Here is a 22,606-nt window from a genome sequence, read left to right as displayed (position 1 = left end):
CCCCACCCCCAGCCACTCGCTGATGTGGTCGATAAAGTCACTAGTGACCTCCTAATTGCCAAATCCAATACTATTTTTAGTTACCCTATTTAAGCTTTCTTGAGCATTTGAAGCTGTCGTCATCGTATTCTTTTTTTTTTTTTTTTGGTTGTTACACTGACCCCTTTATTCTCTACCCAGAGTGATGCTAAGTAACATTCAGATATTGGCCATTTTTTCAGGTTTTTTTACAAAGATAATTTCAGATATAATGGTCATCACCTGTATACCCCCTTTTCACTTTCCTTCTTTTCAGAAGTAAGCACACTCTTTGATTTGGTGTTTATCATCCCAATGCTTGATTTTATACAATCAATACATATGGATGAATCCATAACCAATATAGTACATGTTTTGCATATTATTAAATTTTATACAAACGACAACCTATCACTTCTTCAAAAGCTTTTTTTAAAATAGTACCAGACAATGCATCGTTAATCCAGGGTGTCGATCCAAGATGCTCGGCCAGACAGTGTCAGACACACACTTTGGTTTTCAAATCCGCTTTCTTCAGCATGCAATTAGGAAACTTTTGAAAAGGCTTTATTCTTGCACGAGGCACTTTGCAGCCTGTCTGGGTATTTTATGTTTGGCTTTTCCCCTCATAAAAGCTGGCTCGGTTCTGCTCTTTATCATGGGCAATCTCTTTCCTTGGGCAGAGAGATTGCCTTGGCTGCTTTTCAGGCTCTTTTTTATTGCTGCCTTCCTGGTTTTCTTCTTACTTAAAGGCCTCTTCTGGGCATTTCACTGAGTCTTCCTTTGTGTGTCCCTTGTAGGGATTTTTAAAAGAATGGTTCCTGGTCCTCTTCACTCTCTCCCCAGGTGACCCTGTCCATTCCCATAACCTCAACTCCCATCAGTAAGTGGAAGATTCTGGAATCCTATCTCCAGCCTGAAGTGTGCTAATGTACCTGTTTACCAGGAGGTCCTCCAAAGCCCTCCAATTTGTCTTAACTTTGTATCTTCTCCTCCAAACCTGCTCTATCACCTGTATCCTCAATGTGTCACATCCACCCATCATCCATGCAGTCACCTCTCTTCTTCCCCTGGGCTGTGCCTGTCCACCTGTCCCTTCATGCTCTCTGCTGCTGCCTTTATTCAGACCCTTGCTTGGAATACAGACTGTTTCCTACTTAGGTCATCTCCCACACCCCCTCACCAGTCTGTGTACATGGTTACCAGAATAACTGAACAAAATGCAAAACTGATCATCTTTGACTTCTTAAAAATCTCATGCTCACTCCCTTTTCTGCCATAGAGGGTTGTCTGCAGGACCAGCCCAGGCCCCTGAACCTGCAGGGTCCCGCCTGCGTTTCCTGCCTGTCTCCTACCTCTGTGCCTAAGCCTCCTCCTCTCTTGCCTCCGTGATCTCCTCAGCCCTCCCCTGCACCCCGAGTCTTCTCACAGCTCTGTGCCCTTGTTCATGCTCTTCCCTATGCCAGAGGTCCCGTTCCCTTTGCCACTTTCCTCATCCTCCACGATTCAGCTTACATGCATCACCTCGCTGACACCCAGGCAGAGTTAGCCCTTCCGACCTTCTGTGCTCTCAGGGGTGCATTGCTTCCTTGAAAACCTTGGATTACACTGGCTTGGGTTGCATTTGATCCATTGCAGGTTTGCCTGTCCCAGGCTTGGCCTAGAGGGGCATAAGGTCAGAGTTGTATTATCTGCCTTTGTTGCTTAATGTCTGGCCCCTGGTGGGTGCCCAGTAAACTAGATGATTAGCGACTCTGGGCCCATCAGCCCAGCCCTGCCTGCTCACCCCACACAGGAGTCCCTGGAGACAGCGGGTTACATTAGGAGAAAGACAAGAGAGAAGTTGCTGCCTAACATTTACATTGAGTAGTGCAGCCCACCCCAGGGACCAAAATGCTATTTGGAACCCAAATGTAGAAGATGGGGTCTTTACTCAGCTTACTTCCAACTCACCTTATACCACCACGGGCACTACCCTCCATCTGTAGAAAACCCTGCACTTCACCCAGTTTGCTTTCTTCTCCTCCCCCACCCCATCCCTTCTCACTCCCCCCACCCACATAAAACTACCTTCCTCACTCAGTGCTCTGGCGTATCAGTTATTTCCATCTCCAACCCCTGGAGTTAGGCAAGGGCCAGGATCACTGTTCCCATTTCACAGATGGAGAACTGAGTCCAGAGACAAGTACAGTGGGTTGGGGCCAAGGTTAGGACCAGAGAGTCCCTCCATGTGGGGAGAGTGTGGAGGCAGCCTGAAGCCTACTTCTCTCCCATGAGGGGACACCTAGACCCCCTTTAGAGAGGGCCTTATGAAGGATGGTGTGGCCTTGCTTGTCTGTGAGGGAGCAGTCCTTAACTTCAAGATGAGGGGCAAGGAGGACCCAGGGCAGGTTAGGAGCGTCGGCTTGCTCCCTATGACCAGCATCTACCCAGAGGCTCCTCAGGGGAGAAACAGCAGTGCATATAAGCCAGGGGGCTGTCTGGTCATTTCCTTCACATCAGGCAGGGGGAGAGTGAGCCCAGTTGCTGAGAGGGGTGGGAGTACCTGACGGTGGTGTGGGGGAGGAGGGTCCAGGGAACAGAAGACCGAGGAAATGGCATGTGGAGCGCCATTTGCCCGTAGAACCCAGGCGGGTTCAAACGTGGGAAGAGATGATACCGGATAGAAGGTGCCTGGTGATCAGCACCCACCACATGTTAGCGCTACAGCGGTGAGGGCTCCATGAGAAAGTGCTCGGTCCCCAGCCTCCAGGAGTGTTTGGGCCTCATAAAAATGTCTGACTTGGAAATGACAAATCTCCGGCTGAGGTTGGGCTGGCCCAGGCCTGGTGGAGAGGTGGGGAGTCCTCAGGAATGGCTCTACCAGGTGCAAAAGGCGGCAACAGAGGGAGGAACAAAGCGGGGCCACCTTGGAGAGGCCCAGGCAGCACACGGCTTTCTGCCACTTGGTTTGGCTTCTCAGTATCTCTGTGGGTTTCTGAGAGCAGCTGGTGTGTTTTCAGAAAAGAGAAAAGGGCTAGAGACACACAGGGGAGATGGGTTCCAATATCCACCTAACCTTTTGTCCCCCAGGTCATACCCCTCCGCCTGATATGTTTTCTCCATCTCCCACCCTAACATCCACACTGCTCCTGGATGCCTCCCTCCCGGGTTGTGGGTGACTCTCCTGGGCTTTGGCCTCCATTCCTGAGGACTTTCAAGAGAGGGACAGGATCCCCATCCATGACATGAGAGGGTTGGACTAAGAGGATTAAAACTCCGAAGGGAATTAGGGAAAGGGGATTTGGTCCCCATCATCACACCCTGTACCTGAGGCCTAGAGGCCCGTGGCTGGGGTGATGAGTGGAGAACCAGTCCCAGCCCCTTCTGTCTCCCCAGCAGGGAGGGGCGTGTGAGTTGGGGGGAGGTGTTCATTCCCTCGAGGTGGCTAGGGCTGGGGATACACAGGGTTCAGGAGGTGCATGTTTGGGACTTTAGTGACCGCTAGCCCTTTGGAAACCTTGAAGGCTACACTCCCTGCCCCGCCATGACTTCCCCTATGGACAGTAGGGCCAACACTACCCCACCCCCACACCAAAAGAAACCCCTGACTCCTGCCAATGGGTGGGTTAGCCCAGCAGTCTCAGACACTGACCAGAGGCATACTGGAAAGAACAGAAAGGAGTAGAGGCGGGCAAGATGGCTTTAGTCCTGAGGGAGGGCTATGAGCCAGCTCTGGTGACCCTGAGGGCCCTGTCCTGGTTCCAGGTCAGGGAAGGATACTTGGGGCAGAGGGAAGCTATTGGAGGGAGCCGAGCTGAGCCAGGAGCCTGAACTGGATGGAAGCAGTAACCACCAAGGCTGAAGATCCCCCTGTCGTCCCAGGCAAGAGCAGGGCAGGGTCCTTGGTACCTTGGGCAGGACCTTGGGGGGACTGCAGAAGGGGAGCTGAAGGCCAGAGAGGAGCAGGCGCCTCCCAGGGATTCAGGCAGGCCACCCATCCCTTGAGCCTGAGGACTTCACCCAGGGAGGCGTTCTGCCTCCTTAAGGACACTCCAGGGCTCCGGGAGCAATGTGGGAGGACGGTGCCTTTGACAGCTCCCCCACTCACTCTGTCCTCAGAGTGTCCCTTCATCTTGGGACCCTCACTTTGAACCCTATGACATCAGGGCTGGAAGGATCCAAAGTCATTTGTTTGGTTTTCCTTAGAACAGCTGAGATAGGCTTGCATTTTCAAAAGGAAGTTTATTAGTATTGAAAGGGGCAAACTGGAGATCACAGAAAATGCGGCTGTTGATTTCTAAAGCAAGACTTCTGATCTCACAGTAACCACACTCTGGCCCCGGGACTGGGCAGCTGTGTGGCCCCTTGTCTGAGCTGGAGCCCCCACAGCCCCTGCGTGTCTCTGCTGCCCTCATGCTCTTTCCGGTGCTCTGGGGACATAGTCCTGGGCACACTACTCTGTAAACCCAAGACTCTTTTCTCTCCCTGCCACCCACCTGGCTCCTGCAGACGTCCCTTGCCCAGTTGGTTGAGGTACCTGTGCTGGCAACAGTGCAGGGAGTGACCTTGTCCCTCCAGCCCAGGGCCTGGCGTCCTCACTCCCATGGCACTGCAGCAGGCCTGCAAGGGGTCCTCCTTACTCCAGGGAGACCTCCAACGAGACCTCCTTCTGTAGCTTTCCTGCGGTCCCCACCTTCCTAGTGGTCGTCCGGCGCCGGGTGGACGGCTCGTAGGAGCTCTCGTCTTTGGCTGGGTCCTCCCGGCTCTGGGAGAGGCCCAGCAGGGCGCGAGCCTGGCGGAGGAATTTGGGGCTGGAGAAGCAGTAGAGGACCGGGTCCAGGACGCTGTTGAGGTAGGTGAAGGCCAGGGAGCTGTGGAAGAGCTGCGAGCAGATGTCGAGGGTGGAGCAGGCACGCAGGCGGAAGGCCACCATGGAAGCCAAGCCGAAGATGACGCTGGGCAAGAAGCAGATGGTGTAGACGGCCACCACCACGGCCAGCACGCGCATGGCCCTCCGCGGGCCCGCCTGCCCTCCCAGGCTGCGGCGCCGGATGGTGAGCCCGATGCTCACGATGGCAAAGAGGATGAGCGCCAGCGGCAGGAAGAATTCCAACACATACAGCGCCTGGTGCCAGCGGAGTGAGGCCGAGGGGCTCGTGCCCAGCCGGTAACTAAGGCAGGAGGAGTTGGAATAGGTGGTCAGGAGCAGGTGCCCATTGAGGAGCAGGATGCCCCCCCAGAGTCCCCCCGCCACCCAGGCGGCCGCCTGCACTGAGGCCCGGCTCAGCGGGTGGTGGGGCCGCACCACCTTCAGGTAGCGGTTGAGCGCGATGGCCGTGAGGAAGACCACGCTGGCTGTGCGGTTGGTGGACAGCATGAAGAGGTTGATTTTGCAGGCAGCGGCCTTAAAGCGCCAAATCTCGTGGCGGAAGTAGTAGTCCACGCGGAGGGGCAGGTTGATGATCAGGAGAAAGTCCGCGATGACCAGGCTGACCAGGAACACCGTGTTGGACGTCCAGGGCCGCGTTCGGCAGCAGAAGATGAAGAGTGCCAAGCTGTTTCCCACCAGGCCCAGGACAAACTCCACGCACAGGATGGGAGCCAGGAAGGCAGACACTGTAGGGGAAGAGGCTGGGTGGCACGGGGCCTTCGAGGTCTCTCCAGGTGACCCCAAGGCAGTGGTGAAGGCAGAGGGGGAGGGGGATGGAGGGAGAGTAGAGAGAGAGAGAGGAGGAAGGAGAGAGGGAGAGCTCAGGTTATGAAATTCCATGGACTGCTTGGGCCGGAGACCTGAGACAAGTTTCTAGAGTCTTTTGCCCCTGCGTGAGTGTTCAGGGATGAGTGCTCACAATCAGCTGGCCACCACAATGACTCAATATCCTGGGGTTTTCATCAGCATGCTCACAGCCACTGAGAAACACCAGTGTTCCTGTTTGCACGCCAAGGGGAAGCCTACAGCCTGCCCTCATTCCTCCCTCCCTCCTCGCCTCCCTCAGGTACTGAGCAACCTGCCCATGAGGTCTCTGAACCCAGCCTGGGGGATGCAATCTGTGCAATCTGGCCGCGCCCCCCCCCCCCCGCAGAGGAGGCAGGGCTCAGCAGGGGTGAGATGGAGGCCCAGAGAGACCCTGAAGTGGGAGGAAGGCCCAGCTGGGGTGAGGTGGGGGAGAGTGTTTGCAGCCCTAAGTCATCAGACATTTGTTTGCCTGAAGGCAGGAGCTGGGCCTGGCAACCCACAGCTCTCAGGATCACACAGACCACCCTGGACACCCCCGCCACCCCCCGCCCTCCATTCTATATACAGGCTGGGTGGCTGCCTCCCTGCCCCCACCAGCTCTGGCAACTGGGACTGTGGAGAGGGAGGTGGGGAGTCCAGTCAACACCTTGACCACCAGCCTCCTGTACTTACTCCCACATTCCTGATGGTTCCAAAGTCTGTGATGGTCCCAAGTCCACGTACATGATGAAGTATAGCCCACAGGCAGAGGGCTCCCTTGCCAAGTTTCTACTGCCATGACCTGGGGACCTGGGGGCTTCTCCCCCAGACAATACCATCCTGAGAATCCTCAAGTCTCCCTGCCACTGTCTACCCCAGCCTGCCATCACCCTGTATTCACCGCAGAGAGGGGAGCAGGGGGCTGGGGCTGGCTTCAGACGAGGTACAAGTCCTGCTCTCCCATTGTGTGGTGTTCTCATGAGCCCATGGGGCCAGGCTTGTGGGCAGAGGTGAGGGCCTCGGCTTCTGATAGCTAGGACAGTACCAAGAGAGGCCGTGGCTCCAAGCTCCAGGACCTGACGCCCACCCCTTGCCATCTGGCTGTGGTCAGCAGTGTGCCCTGTGCTTCCAACTCTGCCTAGGCCTCTGGGTTTCAGGCACGTGGCCGTTGGCCCCTCTCCCACAGATCTCCAGGTCTTTTCTCTGCCTTGGGCTCCCATCTGGCCAAGGCTGAGGGCAGACAGGCTGCGATCACAGGGTGCAGGGTGGTAAGACCACCAGCCTGCAGTTTGAATGCAGACAGACCTGGGTTGGAAACACAGCTGCCTGCTTTCCAACCCTCTCTGAGCCTCATCTGTAAAATGGGGTGCTACCACCTGCTGGAGAGTTGTGAGGATTAAATGAGATAACGTACGTAAAAACACAGTGATGAGAGCCCCTCCACAAGCAGGCACACCCAAGAACAGACCCTCCACATGTCCACGGTCACCCAGTACCCCTGGCACCCCAGACACACACAGTCATAGGCACATGGAGGCTGCCATCGGCGACAGCCTGTATGCATCAGACCCAAAGGTGTTCATCCACCAGGAAGCCTTTATTGAGGGAATTCTTGGTGGCAGGCAAGTGCCGTGCTGGCAAAAGAGGGATGGAGAGGCAGCCCAGCCTCAGGGGGCAGACCACCAGGCAGAACCGTTCAGGGAAGAAGGCTGTTAGAGGCGGAGGGGAGCAACCAGCCCCCCAGGAATCTGTCAACTCAGCCGAGAGGAACAGGAGGAGAATGGGTGACAATGATGTCCAGGGCCCAGCGTGTAGGATGCTGAGTCGCTCAGCAGCAGTACAGGTAGAAGCAGTGGGGTTGGGAGACTTATTTGGCAAGGGTGGTCCTCGGGCACACCCTGTGGCTGCGTTGGGCCCACAGAAAGAGGGTCACCCCAGGGGTTTCTTGCAGGCGGGGTCCTGGGTCACGGCCAGGGCTGCAGAGCCTTGCCCTCGTTCCCAGGCATACCTGTGGAGACACAGGTGGGCAGGGCTCAGACAAGGCTGGCCCTGAGGACCCCAGGGAAAGGAGTGCTGGGGGAAAGTCCTCCCCGTGTACGCACACAGTCCCGGCTGGCACCAGGAGGCTATCATCGGGGGTCAGGCTCAGGTGTTGTCCCCTTATTGTCACCACAGAGGAGCCCTCCTGGGAAAGAGGAGCAAGGGAATCCAATGGAGGCTGTCGGGCCTCAGCACCTGTCCAAGCATCCCTGAGTCTGCCTTGGCAAGGAGGCCCTGGGGGCCAGTGTGGGCTATGGGAGTCCAAGGCCCAGGAGCAGCCCGGTCCCCGTGCGCAGGAGGTTGTGCCACCCTCTGCCACAGGCCCCACTTGCCAGCTGCCACAGCCACACGTCCACGTCCTGTCTCAGGTCTTTGCTGCTGCCTTGTCCGTGGACGATCACCTGGTAGGAAGTGACACAGATCTTCCTGGTGCTTTGTGCCCCACGTAGGAGATGGCCTTGAACCTGGCCCCCAGTCACCAGGCCTATGTGAGGCAGGGTGGGGCCCGCAATGCAACCAGGACTTGGAGAGGAAAGCTGCCTTCATCACGACGGGGGCTGCCCACCTGCCTTCGGGATCACAGGTGCCTGCCCTTCATATGCATGTGCACATCTGGTCCCCTTACACATGTCACAACTGTTGCTGACCCGTATGAAGGCATGCCTGCCAGGGGCACACCAGGGACACACACACATGTGTACACGGCATAGTGCAGCTCCATGTAGTGCACACACGCGTTTCCCCAAAGGGTGCCACCCCCTTCCTCTGTGAGATTCTGGCCTAAGGAGGAGGAGAAGGGAGATGGGAGGGGATGAGCAAGAGGGAGGCTGTCCCTCTCTGACCTGCGTCAGCCCAGAAGCCCACAGCTACTGTGCAGGCCGCGCTCCCGCTGGCCCAGAGTGGGACTCAGTAGAGAGTCGTGGGTGTAAACTGAAGCAGGTAGGAGCAGGGGTGTGAAGGAGGTGGAAGGCAGGGACATGAGGCCAGCTGGGTGCTGAATGACGTTGCCTGATGGGGTGGGAGGGGCTTTGTGGTGTGTGCCAGCTCTCACAGCCCTGTGAAAGCTCTCGGGGTCTGCTGGTCGGGCCTCTAAGGGTGGGTCTGTATCCAGTGAGCATCCCTTCATGGGAGTGTCGAATTCAGACTACAAGGGATGTGCCAGTGACAAACTGTAAAGCACAAGAGAACACAAAAGCACAAGAGAACACGAGCCTCCTGGCAGGTCTCCTTGCCCTCCTGATCCCGTCCCCACACACAGTACACTGATCTTTCTGAAACACCACTCTGGCCTCCTCATCCTATTGCTTCAATGCTTGGGTGAAGCTCTGCTGTCTTCAGGATAAGTCCTTGCACCTTGCCGAGCGCAGGAGACCCACCAGGACCTGGACTCTGCCTGCCACTCTGGCCTTCTAGCAATTGTACCTGCTGCCCTACTTGCGTGCCCTGGCTCCAGCCAACCTCAGCTACTTGTACTTCCAGGCCGTCTCAAGCTTCCATGCCTTTGCTTATGCTTGTCCCTCACCTACAATGCTGTCTCCATCGCCCTTTCTTCCTTTTGCAAACTCCTATGTTCACCTTAAAAGGCATCTTACACATCACCTCCTCCAGGAAGCCTTCTCTGACTTCCCTCCCAGGCTGAGTTCCTCCTTTATCCTCCTACAGCTTCCTAAAGCTTCTCTACCAAATAAGATATCACATGATTGTGACTGTTGATTAACTTGTCGGTTTACTAAACCTTACATTCTTTGAGGCAGTGACTCTATCTTATTTTCCTACCAGAGCCTGAAACATAATAGGCACTCAATAAATGTCGAATGGAAGAGGGCTGGCTTTGTTTGAGTCTCTCTCTGGGCACCTCTCCACCCAACGCTCACCCCAAACACCTCTCTCTTCCAGCTCCCAAGGCTGTGACTAGCCAAAAGCCCAGGAATTCCTAGCAAAGGGATAATCCCAGACCGTCAGGAACCTGTCAGTGGAGGGGCAACCCCCTACTCTGAAGGCAAAAAGATCGCTTGGGACACGTGCTTCCACTCATAGTGAAGTCATCATTCTCTGAGTCAGGGAGGAAGCAGGAAGACCTACGTCCACATCCACAACCTCTGAAACTGGTGCGTGTGTTTGCACGCGCGCGTGATTAGTTCCCATTTCCTGGGGCTTCTGGGTAGATGCCCGTGGTGGCCCAGGGCTGCATTACCTGGGTCTCATAGGTGTCCCCAAACAGGCTGAGGGGTGTGCCAGCCTGCAGCTCCCTGTGGTGGCCATCCAGCCAGGCCTCCAGGGACATGGGCTCCATGACGGATCGTGTGCTCAGCGGGAACGGCGGTTCCTTGAGCAGCTGGTCTGCACCCAGAGCACAGCACAGTCAGTGTCCTCTGGCCCAGCCTGCCCAGCCCCAGCGGGCCCAGTTCCCAGGGGCCCCAGCTCTCAATCACCAGAATGGGCTCTGGATCCAGCTCAAGGACCATGCAGCCATAGGGAGTGTGTGTGTGTGTGGGGGGGGGGGTACTATTTGGTGGCATTTTCTTGTACCCTGAGTACTGGGCAGAGTACTCTGGGCCAAGACTCATCCTACTCTGGGAAAGGAGGGAAAGAGGGGGAGACATGGTTCCCAGTGCCCTTACCGGGGTTTGGCTTTCCCGTTCTGTGCTGCTCAGAGCTGAAGAACCTGCAGGGACAAATGGGGAGGAGGAGGAGTGGCCAGCATTCCCAAATGAGCGGCCAGTGAGACACACACACACACAGAGATGGGGCCCACACATGATTCATTGTATATGTGTCATCCCCTCCCTCCCAGATCCTCCCCAGGGGCACTCCAGCCGGGACCCTCCCACCCAGGGAGGGGCAGACTTTCTCCCTAAATCCCAAGTGTGATGGTTTGCAGCAGGTGCTGCCGTGAAACACTGCTGGGATGGGTCTACCCTCCCCGGCCAGAGCATGGGGCCTCAGGAGAGCGAGGGGCAGGGGCAGGGGCTGGGCTGGGGGCTCACTCCTGGATGATGGGAGCCAACTGTGTGCCAAGGTCCTCGCAGTAGAACCACTTCTCAAACAGGACGTCTGTGGTGTCCCCCACGTAGTACCTGTCAGAGCAAAGCACGGGCAACCCAGCTCCCCACCTGGGCGGCCTCAGAGCAGCCTGGCTCAGGCGTGGCTCTGCTTGTGGACTGCTGGGCCCTGGCCAGCCCCGCAGGGCTGGCTGCCTGCTTCCCCCTGTTAGCGCAACCTAGTGGTCAGTGCCGGCACAGCCACTCCTGGCTCTCCCAGAAGCACAGGTGTGCCCCCAAGGTGGGAGGGCTATCATTGACTCCATCGGCACGGTGCTTCCTGGTTCCTGAAACTTGATCACTTACAAAGGGGATGTAACTCTGAGGCGCAGGGAAGCCGGGCAACTTGGGAGGAATTACACAGCCTGTGAGTGGCAGAAGCAGGATAGAGTTGAGACAGTCTGAGAAGCGTAGACAGCATCAATGACAAGTGTCTTTATTTTTCCCAAAGGGGAAGCCAAGGCTGAGTCTGAATCCAGCACCTGCAGCTAGGCTCTGCCAGGTCAAAACATGTGCAACCCTAAGGAACCAACCTGGGAAAGACGCCCCCAGATGAGGGGTCCTTCTCCCTTCAGGGTCATGGGTACCTTTGAGACTGGAGCAAAGCGCTGGGCATCTTCTCTGGAGGAAGGTCCCTATGCATGTACACATAAGCTTCTAGTAGATTCCCAAACCCCCAGCGCGACTCTGTGAGCTCCTCCTCTGGTCCAAGGAGTGCCTGGCAGACTGGGCCATGCCTCAGGCCCCAGTGTGTGCAGCACATCTGCTGACTGAACACCTAATCCCCGGGCTCAGCTCCAGGGGCCAGGCCAGCTCTGTCTGCTCTTCAACTCCTCCCCAAAAAGAGAAGTGGTCCTGCTTATGGAAGATGGTTTACACACACACACAGTGCATCCACCCTGCCTGGCATCCTAAGTCCTATCCTGGGATGGAGCAGGCCACCAGAAAGCTTCATAACTGGATGGCAGTGTCCTCTAGGAATTGCCCTCAGAGTGGCATTTTAATGTCGAGTCCTGGCTTTTATTAAGGGTCAAGAACAGCCAGACAAAATCTGTTATTGAATTTACTATAAAAATGTTATTGAGGACTCCTTCCTCTCCATCATTAAAGACTCTCCCTATAAAACCCCATGTGAAAAATTTCTTTTAGAATTTAAGGCCAAGCAACTGTCTCTACAATAAACTATTATGCAGTAGATGAGTATATAGTCATTAACATTTATTTTGAAGAAGAAGATTAGCCCTGAGCTAACATCTGCCGCCAGTCCTCCTCTTTTTGCTGAGGAAGACTGGCCCTGAGCTAAGATCTGTGCCCACCTTCCTCTACTTTATATGTGGCATGCCTACCACAGCATGGCTTGCCAAGCGGTGCCATGTCCGCACCCGGGATCTGAACTGGCGAACCCCAGGCTGCCGAAGTGGAGCCCCTAACATTGTATTTTTTGAAAAGGATTTATAGTATAAGAATTACTCATGAGTTTTTAATATTAAAAAAGCAGAACTCAAATCCATACTTGCAATAAGACTGCAATGCTATAAGGCATAGATATGCACAGGAAAAAGACAAGATGCAAGTTAAAATGTTTCGTTAGGTTTAATTGGTGGGAACGACAATTTTTTTCTCTTTATTATTGTTTATTTTGTTTTATTGAGCTATCATATTCGTACCATAAAATTCACCCTTTTCCTGACAAATCATTTTAATTTTGTTCATTTTGCTTTCTTGTACTTTTCCAGATTTCAAGACTGAATGTGTATGACCTTGGTAATTAGAAAAAAGGGAAGCATTAAAAAATGTCCATCATAACAGAAGATGTGAGGCAGAGTATCCTGACCCCAGTAACTTGTTGGGAAATTTTAATTTTCTTAAAAATAGTTTAGCTTTTGGAAAAATCTGTGTCCCCCTGAGCCACAGGCTGCATCCTCCTTTCGGGGATGAAAATCAGGTGACTGATTGGAAGCAAATAGGGACTCAGCTACAGAACAGAGTGCTGTCTCTGCCCTGGTGTTCGTCCCCTCCCTGGTGCGGACTCACTCTCCTAACGAGACTGTCCTGGCCCCAACTTCATGTTTCTCTGCAATGCCAGCTCTGCCACTTTCTGGCAAACTCAACTTCCCTGTGTCCAATTTCTTCATCTGTAAAGCACAGATGAAAACAGTACCTACCCCAAAGGATCATGTTGAGGATGGAATGAATAAATACGCACAATGCGCTTAGCCCATCCCGGCACACAGCAAGTGTTATACAAATGTTAGTGCTGGTTGAGTGAGCTGGAGAAGGGAAACAAGCAGAGGCGTGCGCTGGCGGAGACTGAATAAGCTCTAGGGTTGGAGGCTGGGGGAGCAGGAGTGTCCCCCGCTGCCCTAGGCCAGGAACATCTGACTTTGGCTCCACCCACACCCCCCAGCAGACCTCAGTGTGGAAAGCATAGGTTCTGGTCCCAGCCAGAAGGTCTTTAGGATGAGTGGGCTCCCAAGGGCTCACAGAGAACATCCTCGCCACCCCCACCATCAAACCAACTCCACCACCTACCCTAACCCCTCCCCATCAGCCAGCAAATACAGGATTTCCATTGCCTCCAACCCTTTCAGTGGCCAGGAAGCACTTTCTTGGGTGTATCTTGGATCCGTCCCTCCACTGTTTGCCCCTGTCTCTCTGCCCCAGACCCCCAGACAAGGCTTATTTACCTGAGCCCATCTAACTCCGTTTTCAGCCGCTTCCGCTCAATCACCAGCCCCACGGTGTTGGCAAACCTCTGTGGAGAGTGGGGGACCCTGGCAGGCAAGAGGAATATCTGCAGTGGGTGGGGACAGATGCCAGGAACGCTGTAATCCTTGACGGAGACCTCAGTGCCTGCAGCGTCCTGGGCCTCCCCAGCTGACCCACAGGATCCCCTCCAGCCCACCTCTCTGCCCAGCTTCCATCCCCGGAACTGCAGGGAAGGTCGGGCTGTGTGAGGATGGGCAGCCTAGAGGAGGCAGTGCCCGAGGATGGGGCCAGGGCAGGCCGGCGGGGCAGGAGGGCAGGGAAAAGTGGGGAGGACAAGGCCTCCACCAAAGCCAGGATGAGTGGACACAGTGCATTCCTCTCTGGTGGCCCTTTGCCCCCACCCCTGGGGCCCCCTGCTCCTCACCTCTCCCTGCCGAATGATCACATCCCGGTGCTTCCCTCGCTCCAGGACTCGGAGAACCATGTCACCCTCCAACTGGTAAAACACCTGTGAACAGGACAGGAGACAAGCTCGGACCCTCCCAACTCCCTCTTCCAGGTCCTTGGCCTGAATTCTGACCAGGAAACCTGAGAAAATTCCTGGAGGCCTCAGAGTGTATTAGCAGCTCCGTCACTCCTGCCCTGAGGCCCCAGCCTCCTCTGATACATGCTACAGACAGGAGGGCTGGGGACACACAAGGATCGCAACTTGACGCATAAGTGATGACCAAGGTACCCAGGACACAAAAGTTGGTGTCTGGCTTAGGGGCAGGAGGCTGGCTGAGATGCTCACTGGAGAATCCAGTGACCCTTCAGCCAGGTAAGAGAATCACCCATTTGTTGTGTGTCAGGGGCTATGCAGGCACTTTCTTATACATGGTCAGAAGTCTTTACAACAACCTCCAAAGGTATTATTAGCCTCATTCTGCAAAAAGCAAAAAAGAAGACTGAGGCTCAGAGAGTAAAGCAACTTGTTCAAGGTCACACATTTAGTCAGTCCGAGAGCCGCAGTTTGGGCCAAGTCTGCGTGTAGCTCTGGAGCCTGTGCTGGCTCCTCTGGCCACGGTGACGCCCTGGCATGGGGTGGGGCTGCGCCTGTCCAAATCCCTTGGGAGGTCAGCCAGTAAATGGTGGACTCGATGCTGGAAGCTGGGGTGGCCTGGGGGCTGTGAAGGATGGCAGCCCTTGCCTCCTGCTATCTCCCTAGGGTGAGGTTGGGTGGGGCCCCTACTGCGTTTTTCCTATTGCATCTTAAGTCCCTAATTAACGTGTTTACATGTTTACTGAGATCACTCCATGGAGCTGGGAGGCCAAGGAGGCAGACACATTGTTCTCTCCACCAGTCACACCTTGCCTGGGTATTAAAAGCCCCAGCCAAATAATTGAAGGAGTGTTATTAATAATAATAATTATCATTATCATGTAAGGAGTTAGAGATAGAGGTTCTTGTCACAGCATCTACAGTCATGCACCACAAAACAACGTTTCAATCATGTCAGACCTGAGGGCTTTCTTGGGATGCAGGATCTTCAGTGCTGAAACCAGGGAAGTCCAGGGCAAACCAGGACAGTTGGCTACCTTACACTCTTGACTAGTAATTCCATCTCTAGGAAGGTGGCTGCAGTGAATCAGAAATGCACCAGGGCCGGCCCAGTGGCGCAACAGTTAAGTGCACATGTTCCGCTTCAGCAGCCCGGGCTTCACCTGTTCGGATCCTGGGTGCAGACATGGCAGTGCTCAGCAAGCCATGCTGTGGCAGGCGTCCCACATATAAAGTAGAGGAGAATGGGCATGGATGTGAGCTCAGGGCCAGTCTTCCTCAGCAAAAAGAGGAGGATTGGCAGCAGTTAGCTCAGGGCTAATCTTCCTCAAAAGAAAAAAAAAAAGAAAGAAATGCACCTGCCTCGTGGTGCCCATGAATGGCTGTTTATCATAACACATGGTAGTTAAAAGCATAGATTCCAGCTTCCAAGTGGCCATGCACCCTTGGTTAACTCAGCCTTTCTGTTCTTCCATTTCCTCATCTATAAAATGACAGTATCTACTAAGAACGTTGCTGTGAAGTCTGTCTGGGATGCTGTACATTAATGTACCCAGCACACAGTCAGCACTGAATAAACCCCTAGCAACTAATATTAGTGATAAGAGGAATAGCAAAAATAACCCTAATAATAATAATAGGGAAAATGTCACTTTTATGATGGGGTAAATATGGAACATTATGCAGCCATTAAAAATTATGTTTGTGATTATCATGTTACAGCAAGCTTCAAAACTACACCAGGAGGATTCTAATCACATAGTGACACGTGTATAAATACAAGCAGTGTTCACAGTGGTTGCCCTGAGTGGTGGGATTATGAATGAGGTATACATTTGTCTTTTCTATATTTCTCATGTTTTCTACAATAAACAATATTTACTTTTATTATTAAAAATAATGCATACATTGGGCTGGCCTGGTGGCTTAGTGGTTAGGTTCTAGTGATCTGCTTCAGCAGCCCAGGGTTCAAGGGTTCAGATCCCAGGTGTGGACCTACACACCACTCATCAAGCCATGCTGTGGCAGTGTCCCACATACAAAATAGAGGAAGACTGACACAGATGTTAGCTCAGGGGCAATCTTCCTCATCAAAAATGAATAAATAACCCATGCAAGTTATTTAAAACAAGTAAGAAAAAACTTACCAGGCAGTAATTCTGCAAACCCACCCCATCCCCTCCCCTAGCTGGGAGGAAGTCCCTGGGTGTGTGTGTTGGTGGTGGTGGCGGGGTTCCTTCCATGGTTGGGGAGAGAGGAGAGAGATTTCTAGGGAGGGAGCCACAGTCCTTAGGCCCTGAAAATAACCCGGGAGAGCTGGGGCGGGAGCAGGGTCTGGAGTGATGGTCTGGGCCAGATTCAAACCCTTTCTGGGCAGGCCATAAGGTATGAGTGGCCATCAAACAAAACCAGAGAAAGGAATGGTTTTTCTTCAGTCTTGTCTCTCTGCCCAGAGGCCTTCCCCGTGATGAGGGACAGGCCTGGCCTGGAGCAGAGGTCCAGATCCTGAACAGCAGAAAATCCCAAACAGCCACGGGCAATCCAAAAAGAATTATGCTCTGTTTGGAAGTAAATGAAGTTTGGAGCCTGGGGCTAGCTAGAGGATTAACTGTACGGCTCAGGCAGATATTGAATTGAATCTGGCCTCCTCAGCCTGGAAAGGCCTGCCGGGCAGGAAAGGCCAGAGGGGGCTGGTGGTGCAGAGAACCAAGGCATGTTAGGCCCTACTCTGCACCAGCTCTGTGCACATACTCTACACACATTTAATCCTTCCACCAGGCAGGGTAAAGAGACAGGCTCCAAGAGGTGATCTGATGGGACCTGTCCAAGATCACACGCTTAGTAAGAGGCAGAGACTCCAACCCAGATGCCGCTGGCTCCCAGCCCAGGCCCCCTGGCACCTGTGCCCCACAAGGGAAGGAGTGGGGCAAGAGGGGTGTGTGTGGTGGGTGGAGCCGGGCACCGGAAGGGCTGTTGCAGAGGCCTGAGCCCAGCCAGGAGGAAAATTGGGCTCAGTGACTCCCCTTCTCTCACCAGAGAAGAGCCTGGACCCTGGGGCTAGGGCGGCTCCGACCCCCAGCCTGATGTCCCCAGGCTCCAGCTGAGTGACGACAGGTAGAGGCAGAGAGGATGCTGACCCTCAGCCTTGTGTCTTCTCAGGGCCTGAGGCTGGTACTCTTCTCTACCTCAGGGTGGTACCAAGCTGTCACTACCTCCCTCTAGCCAAATTTCTCCCAACCACCTGCGTGTCCCTCCAGAGTAGGGACATCTGCTCAGGCCAGACCTCCTCATCCGTCAGCCACCCAGCTGAGTCAGGGCTTAGCCTGGGCCCTAAGTGGACACCCCACCAACAGAGCAGCTTGGGGAGATCCTGAGGAGGGTCATGGGGCAGAGGTGGTAGGGGGCAAGAAGGGAAGGAAGGAGGGAGGGAGACAGGAGCTGTGGGCACTGAGACCAGGGCAAACAGAGTGGAAGCCTCTGGAAGACAGATGGGGCCCTGAGGCTGACTGAGGCAGGCAGTAGAGACCCTGCAACCAGCCTTGTCTCCTCTACTGCGGCCATTCCCAATCCAATCCTGTCTTCTCTCTGTCATTTTGGATTTTCCTGCTGATTTTTCCCACAGAGGAAAACGGTCTCCAGTGAGGTGGGTTGTGAGAAGCGGGCGGCCTGGAGAGGTGTGGAAGTGGCCCTGGAAGTGGGAGAGGTGAGGGGTTGGCAGCTCTGCTCTGCCCAGGCAGCTCCGTGCTGGCCGGGGCTCCTCACCCGCTCTGCCCCCCGCCCCCATATCGGGTGCTCAGTAAATATTTGTTGAGTGAGTGATTCTCCTGTGCTCCCTCCAGAGCCCAGCTGTGACTGAGATGCCAGTGATGGGGGTGGAGGCTGGTAACCAAGATGGACTCTGGACCTCGAACCCCAGCGTCAGGCTCCCCAGGATGATGGGGGGGGGGGGTGGCGCATACTGATCCTTTGCCTCCAGAGATTCTGATAGCTGGGAACCCAGCTGTGTCCCTCCTTAAGGGGGCTGATCTTTTTCTTTTACTTTTGTTTATTTACCTTGGGGTAGGTAGTGCAGAAACACAGTTCGAAAGTCAAGGTACAAAAGGGTATTCAGTGCAAATCCCACTGCCCATCAAACAGCTCCTAAGTGACTGGGGTGCCTTGTGCCTCTAGATAAGGAGGGGGCCTCCCAGCCCCCACCCTTCCTGGAGAACTTAGCTCCTGGGACCAGAGTAGAGTGTCCAGGTCCCTCTCAGCATTTGGGTCTCATTTTGGAGGCCAATCTTGCATATTTGGGTTTTGGGGGGAGGGGACCAGGACACTCCACCTGGAGCATGGATGGCCCCTGTGTCCAGGGGGCGATGCCCAACAGCTAGAGCCTCTCACACCACAGAGTCTGGGCTCTTTCCTGGGGCTCCCCAGCAGAGTTCCTTGGAGCAGGGAGCTGTCAAAGCTGTCACTGTGTGCCCACAGCTTCCAGGCAGCAGTGCTGCCCCGTGATTTCGGTTGTGCTCCTTCAACCCTCAGCCATCTGACCACCCCCAGCTCCTGTCCACAGACTCTGGCCCTTGCATGGGAAGTGTCCCCTACCCCCAGGGCTGGGTCTGGGAGGGGGCAGTCCGCAGACCTACCTCCTCACCCTCCTCGATGTGGTAGTCCTTCCTCGTGTTGGGGCCCCCGACGAACATGATTTTGAGCTGTTTCTGGTGCCTGCAATGGATGAGCAGGGAGAGGTCCTGAACCAGCTGGTGGGAGAGGACAGGAGGGGTGCAGGGCCTGTGGGGGGGCCGGAGGGAGCCTGGGTACACCTGGGAGAGGTAACAGGGCTGTTTCTGTATCACTGTCCACTGTCCCTGCCAGTCTCTGACGTGGACCCCCTCCAGTCTCATCCCAGTGTGCCTGTGTACATCCAAGAATCTGTGTGTCTATGTGTCTGTCTGAAACTGTGTGCACGCCTGTGTCTTTCTGTTTCTGTGTCTCGGTGTATTTGTGTGAGTGTGCATGTGTCCCCCACATCATCTGACCCAGGAGGGGGAACAGCGTGGTGGTGGATCTATCTCTTCATCAGCTGGGATTCCTGCGCTGTGCTCAAGATCTCCAAATACAGGAGAGCAAACTGGAGGCCCGACCTCCTGGGGCTGGGGGCAGTGCAGGGGTAAAATGACCTTTCTCTCCCCCACCCCCTAGAGCTGTCTGATTATGAGGCTCTCCGTGCCCCCAAAACTGCTGGGCTTAAAGCTGTGAGGACTTGGGGAAGGAAGTGGAGGTGCAGAGCCCCAAGACTGCCAGCACTGGTGTCCTGGTGGTGTGTGAGGGGTCCTGGGGAGCGGTGGTGAGAAGGCTGGATCTGGATGGGGGACCAGGCCACCCAAGGCCTCAAGAGCTCAGCCAAGCAGTTTGGTCTTGGCCTGAGGAGAGCCAGGGAGCCTCGGAATTTTTTTTTTCTTTAAATCAACTTTACTAAGATATAATTTAGGTACATACAGAAAGTTCTTGAATGAGCCCACTCAAGAACTATTTCAACCCATCAGTCAAAATGCGTAAGCCAGACCACGTCCTTCCTCTGCTCAAAACCCTCCAGCAGCTTCATATGTCCCCCCTCCCAACTCCAAATCCATATATTGAAGTCCTAACCCCCCTGTACCTCGGAATGTGACCTCTTTTGGAAATAGGGTCATTGCAGATGTAATCAGTTAAGCTATGCTGAGGTCATACTGGCGTAGGGTGGCCCCTAGTCCAGTACAACCCGTGTCCTTATGGAACGGGGAGACTCAGACACAGACACACTCACAGGGAGAATGCCCCGTGAGGGTGAGGCAGAGACGGAGGTGACGCAGCAGACGCCAAGGAATGCAGAGATTGCCACCAAACCCGCAGGAGCTGGGAGAGGCCAGAAGCAGACTCTGGCTCACAGCCCTCACAGCCAAAGGGGGAAAAGTCACAGCCCTCCTTTGCCCTGTGGCTGCCATGTCTGCCTGCCTGCTCCCACCTCCTGCTGGCTTCTCTTTGCTGCCTCCTCCCACTGCAAGGTCAGCCCCCTGAGGAAGGGACTTCGGTCAAGCGGTTTCCTGCTGTATCTCCAGCGTCCCGAACAGTGCCTGGGATGGAGCAGGTGCTCAGTGGCCATGTACTGAATGAACAAAGGGAGGGTTTGCATTTTGTGATTGTTAATATCGGGGCAGCAGTGGAGGGCTGGGTGGGGGGCTGCCTGGGGAGGGCCCACGCGGGGCTGGGAGCCTGAAACGGGCTGGGAGGCAGAAGCAGCCCGTTACTGCCCAGGCTGGAGGTGACAAGGGTAGAACCAGAGCAGTACTCTTATAGGGCTGGAGAAGAGCAGATGGATCTGAAACACCGTTAGGAGAGAAACTGGAGGACTGAGAATGAGACTGTGGCCGGGCATGAAGTGGAGGAAAGAGCTGAAGGCGACAACAGTGGTAGAAGAGACGAGGCTTTTGGGGGAGATATTGACTGTTAACCGTGGCGGTATTGCACAGTGACCAAGAGTGTGGACTTTGGAGTCAAACTCTTCTGTGGGCTTGAGTCTGGACCCTGTCCTGCACTAGCTCTGTGACATTCGGAAAGTTACTTATTAAAATCTCATGGGGCTACTGTGAGAACTAAACGAGATGAGGTAAAAACACTTGGTACGGTGTCTGGCTTGTCAAAGTGTTAGTGATTGTAGCTGTGTGGTTTGAGGGGCCACCCTGTTGGAGATGTTCTGTGGACACAGCAAACATGAGACTGTGAGCCTGGAGCTGGGGAGCACACCAGGCTAGGCCACAGAGCTGAGTGAAGGGGAGTGGGGTGAAGGGTCCACAGGGGAGGGCCCGAGAGGCCTGCTGGGTAAGACTGTGGCTGGACGGTGATCAGCCCTGTTGGGTGCTGTGGGCAGAGGTGGCTAGGGAGGGCCTGGTGGGAGTGTGTGTGTGCTGCCCGCAAAGAGGAGACCTGGGAAGAGCAAATATATCAAGATCCTCCTACAGGAGTGGATCCCCTGACTTCATCTCTGCCTGTGGCTTCCAGGACAGAGTGGGGTGTATGATTGGGCTGTCCCCAGACCTGGGCTCTGCTGTAATTCTAGAGAATTGAAAACCTCCCTCCCCAAACTGAGAGCCACTGGGGGTTGGAGAGCTGTTTCTCAGCCCTGGGGGTCAGGGCCGGGACCTGCCACCTGCATCTCTCCTAGCCTTAGAGTCACCCAACCATCCTCAGAAGGCAAAGTCACAATCTGCACGCAGAGTAACCAGAAAGAGGAACCAGAGGAGGGTAGGGGAACCCGGAACAGCCAGCCCTCACCCTCCCCTGAAGGCACCGTGAGGATGACAGTCCCCTTTCTGCAGGCTTCTGAGGGTGAGATGAGGGGTGCAGATGGAGGAGGAGGTGAGGACAGAGGGCAGGAGCACCGGGGCATGCCTGGGACTCACAGGAGCTTGTTGCAGACCGGGGGCAGGAAGGAGGCCCGGTTCTCCTCCACCCAAGTTTTCACTCTCACCAGACGCTCCATGGCCGCCCGGGGAGCCGCGCTCTGGAGCGTGTGCCTAGGACCGTCGGAGGGGCGCGGCTCCGCCCAGCCGCCTATGGGCCGCCTCATTAATCAGCATCCCGGGGGTCAAAGGGCGGGGCAACTCCCCCTTCCCCCAGGATACCTCTGTGGCTGGGGCAGGGGTCTAGTGCTGTGGCCCCTCTCGGACTTTGGTCTGGAGCTCGCCTGCCCTCCGCGCCGCTCCTGGCCTGCCCTTGCCAAGCCCTGCAGCCTCCGCGCGGGGGTGGAGTAGGGGGTGTGGGAGATGGAGGTGGGGGAGGTGGGGGAGGTGGGGGGGGGGGGGGGGGATAGGGGGACACCGCCACGCGCCTCCCCTGCGTCCCTGCAGGCACCGGCTTGGCCTGGGCCGCACATCCTGGGCTCCCCGCACACCCGCGCGGGGCTGGGAGCCTGATACAGGCAGAAGACATACGATCTAGAACCTTCCTGGTCCCTTGTCCCCAGACTTTCCTCTTGGGCCCCAGGGAGGCCGAAAGAAATACTGTAATGGGGAGGAGGCGGGTTTGGAAATCCGAGCGCCTTATACAGGGGCGCTAGCACTGGATTGAAGCCTCACTTTCTCATCTGGAAAATGGGAATGCCTACACAGCCCTCTCCGGGTTGCACAGCGGCCACCACAGGCCCAACATCATGTTAGTTTCTTGTCTCTCGCGAGGACGGAGGTCAGGCCAGAGTCCCCAGATTTACTTAGTGCCGCTCGCTGGGCGCTGCCTTTGGCTGGGGGAGGGAAGCCGTCCGGGAAAGGATGGGAGGAGCGCCTGCGGGCGCGATGCTCTCGAGCCCCCCGCGCACGATAGGGACCCGCAGGACCCGGGCTGGAGGGCGCTGTCTCCTCCGCTACGTTCGCCCGAGGAGGTAGAGCACGTCAAGAGCCCGGCACTGTTCTGAGCACACTCCAAGTCTTAGGGACATGCTCAAGTCACGTGACAATCATATGCGGAGTTTTACAGATGAAGAATTGGACACTCGGTGTCCTAGCCCTCAGGAATCTCGGGGTCTGGGGGTGGGGAGGGCGGGCA

General features: G+C 55.3%; 2 protein-coding genes across 7 annotated transcripts; both read right to left on the bottom strand.

Moving 5' to 3' along the window:
* Positions 1–4,267: 4,267 nt before the first annotated feature.
* Positions 4,268–6,054, bottom strand: OXER1 (oxoeicosanoid receptor 1). The gene has a single exon (XM_046663559.1). It carries the CDS (start codon positions 5,768–5,770, stop codon positions 4,637–4,639), a length of 1,134 nt encoding a protein of 377 aa, XP_046519515.1. The 5' UTR covers positions 5,771–6,054; the 3' UTR covers positions 4,268–4,636.
* Positions 6,055–7,294: 1,240 nt separating this feature from the next.
* HAAO (3-hydroxyanthranilate 3,4-dioxygenase) lies at positions 7,295–21,732 on the bottom strand. 6 transcript variants are annotated; one of them, XM_046663552.1, is made up of 11 exons: positions 21,469–21,708; positions 18,676–18,754; positions 17,586–17,735; positions 13,931–14,014; positions 13,485–13,591; positions 10,744–10,833; positions 10,378–10,421; positions 9,951–10,096; positions 8,089–8,157; positions 7,819–7,901; positions 7,295–7,724 (listed from the first exon to the last, which is right to left on the bottom strand). In XM_046663552.1, the coding sequence occupies exons 1-11, from the start codon at positions 21,633–21,635 to the stop codon at positions 7,646–7,648; spliced, it is 1,098 nt and encodes a 365-aa protein (XP_046519508.1). In that variant the 5' UTR covers positions 21,636–21,708; the 3' UTR covers positions 7,295–7,645. The 6 variants fall into 6 exon arrangements, with proteins under 6 accessions (XP_046519508.1, XP_046519509.1, XP_046519510.1 ...); XM_046663553.1 differs by lacking the exon at positions 7,819–7,901 and having other exon boundaries at positions 21,469–21,716; XM_046663554.1 differs by lacking the exon at positions 17,586–17,735 and having other exon boundaries at positions 21,469–21,684.
* Between the last annotated feature and the right edge of the window lie 874 nt (positions 21,733–22,606).

Source organism: Equus quagga, chromosome 5 (assembly GCF_021613505.1).
Source record: "Equus quagga isolate Etosha38 chromosome 5, UCLA_HA_Equagga_1.0, whole genome shotgun sequence".
Taxonomy (NCBI): Eukaryota; Metazoa; Chordata; class Mammalia; order Perissodactyla; family Equidae; genus Equus; species Equus quagga.
The sequence above is the reverse complement of the archived record's forward strand: the minus strand, read 5'-3'. Positions and strand labels throughout refer to the sequence as shown.

Coding starts and splice junctions, on each gene's coding strand:
- OXER1 (XM_046663559.1), bottom strand. CDS start 5,770: ATGGAATTTCATAACCTGAGCTCTCCCTCTCTCCTTCCTCCTCTCTCT.
- HAAO (XM_046663552.1), bottom strand. CDS start 21,635: ATGAGGCGGCCCATAGGCGGCTGGGCGGAGCCGCGCCCCTCCGACGGT. Junction 14,015..17,585: donor GCCGCAGTAGAGGAGACAAG/GCTGGTTGCAGG, acceptor TCCTGTTCACAG/GTGTTTTACCAGTTGGAGGG. Junction 10,097..10,377: donor AACGGGAAAGCCAAACCCCG/GTAAGGGCACTG, acceptor CTCTGGGTGCAG/ACCAGCTGCTCAAGGAACCG.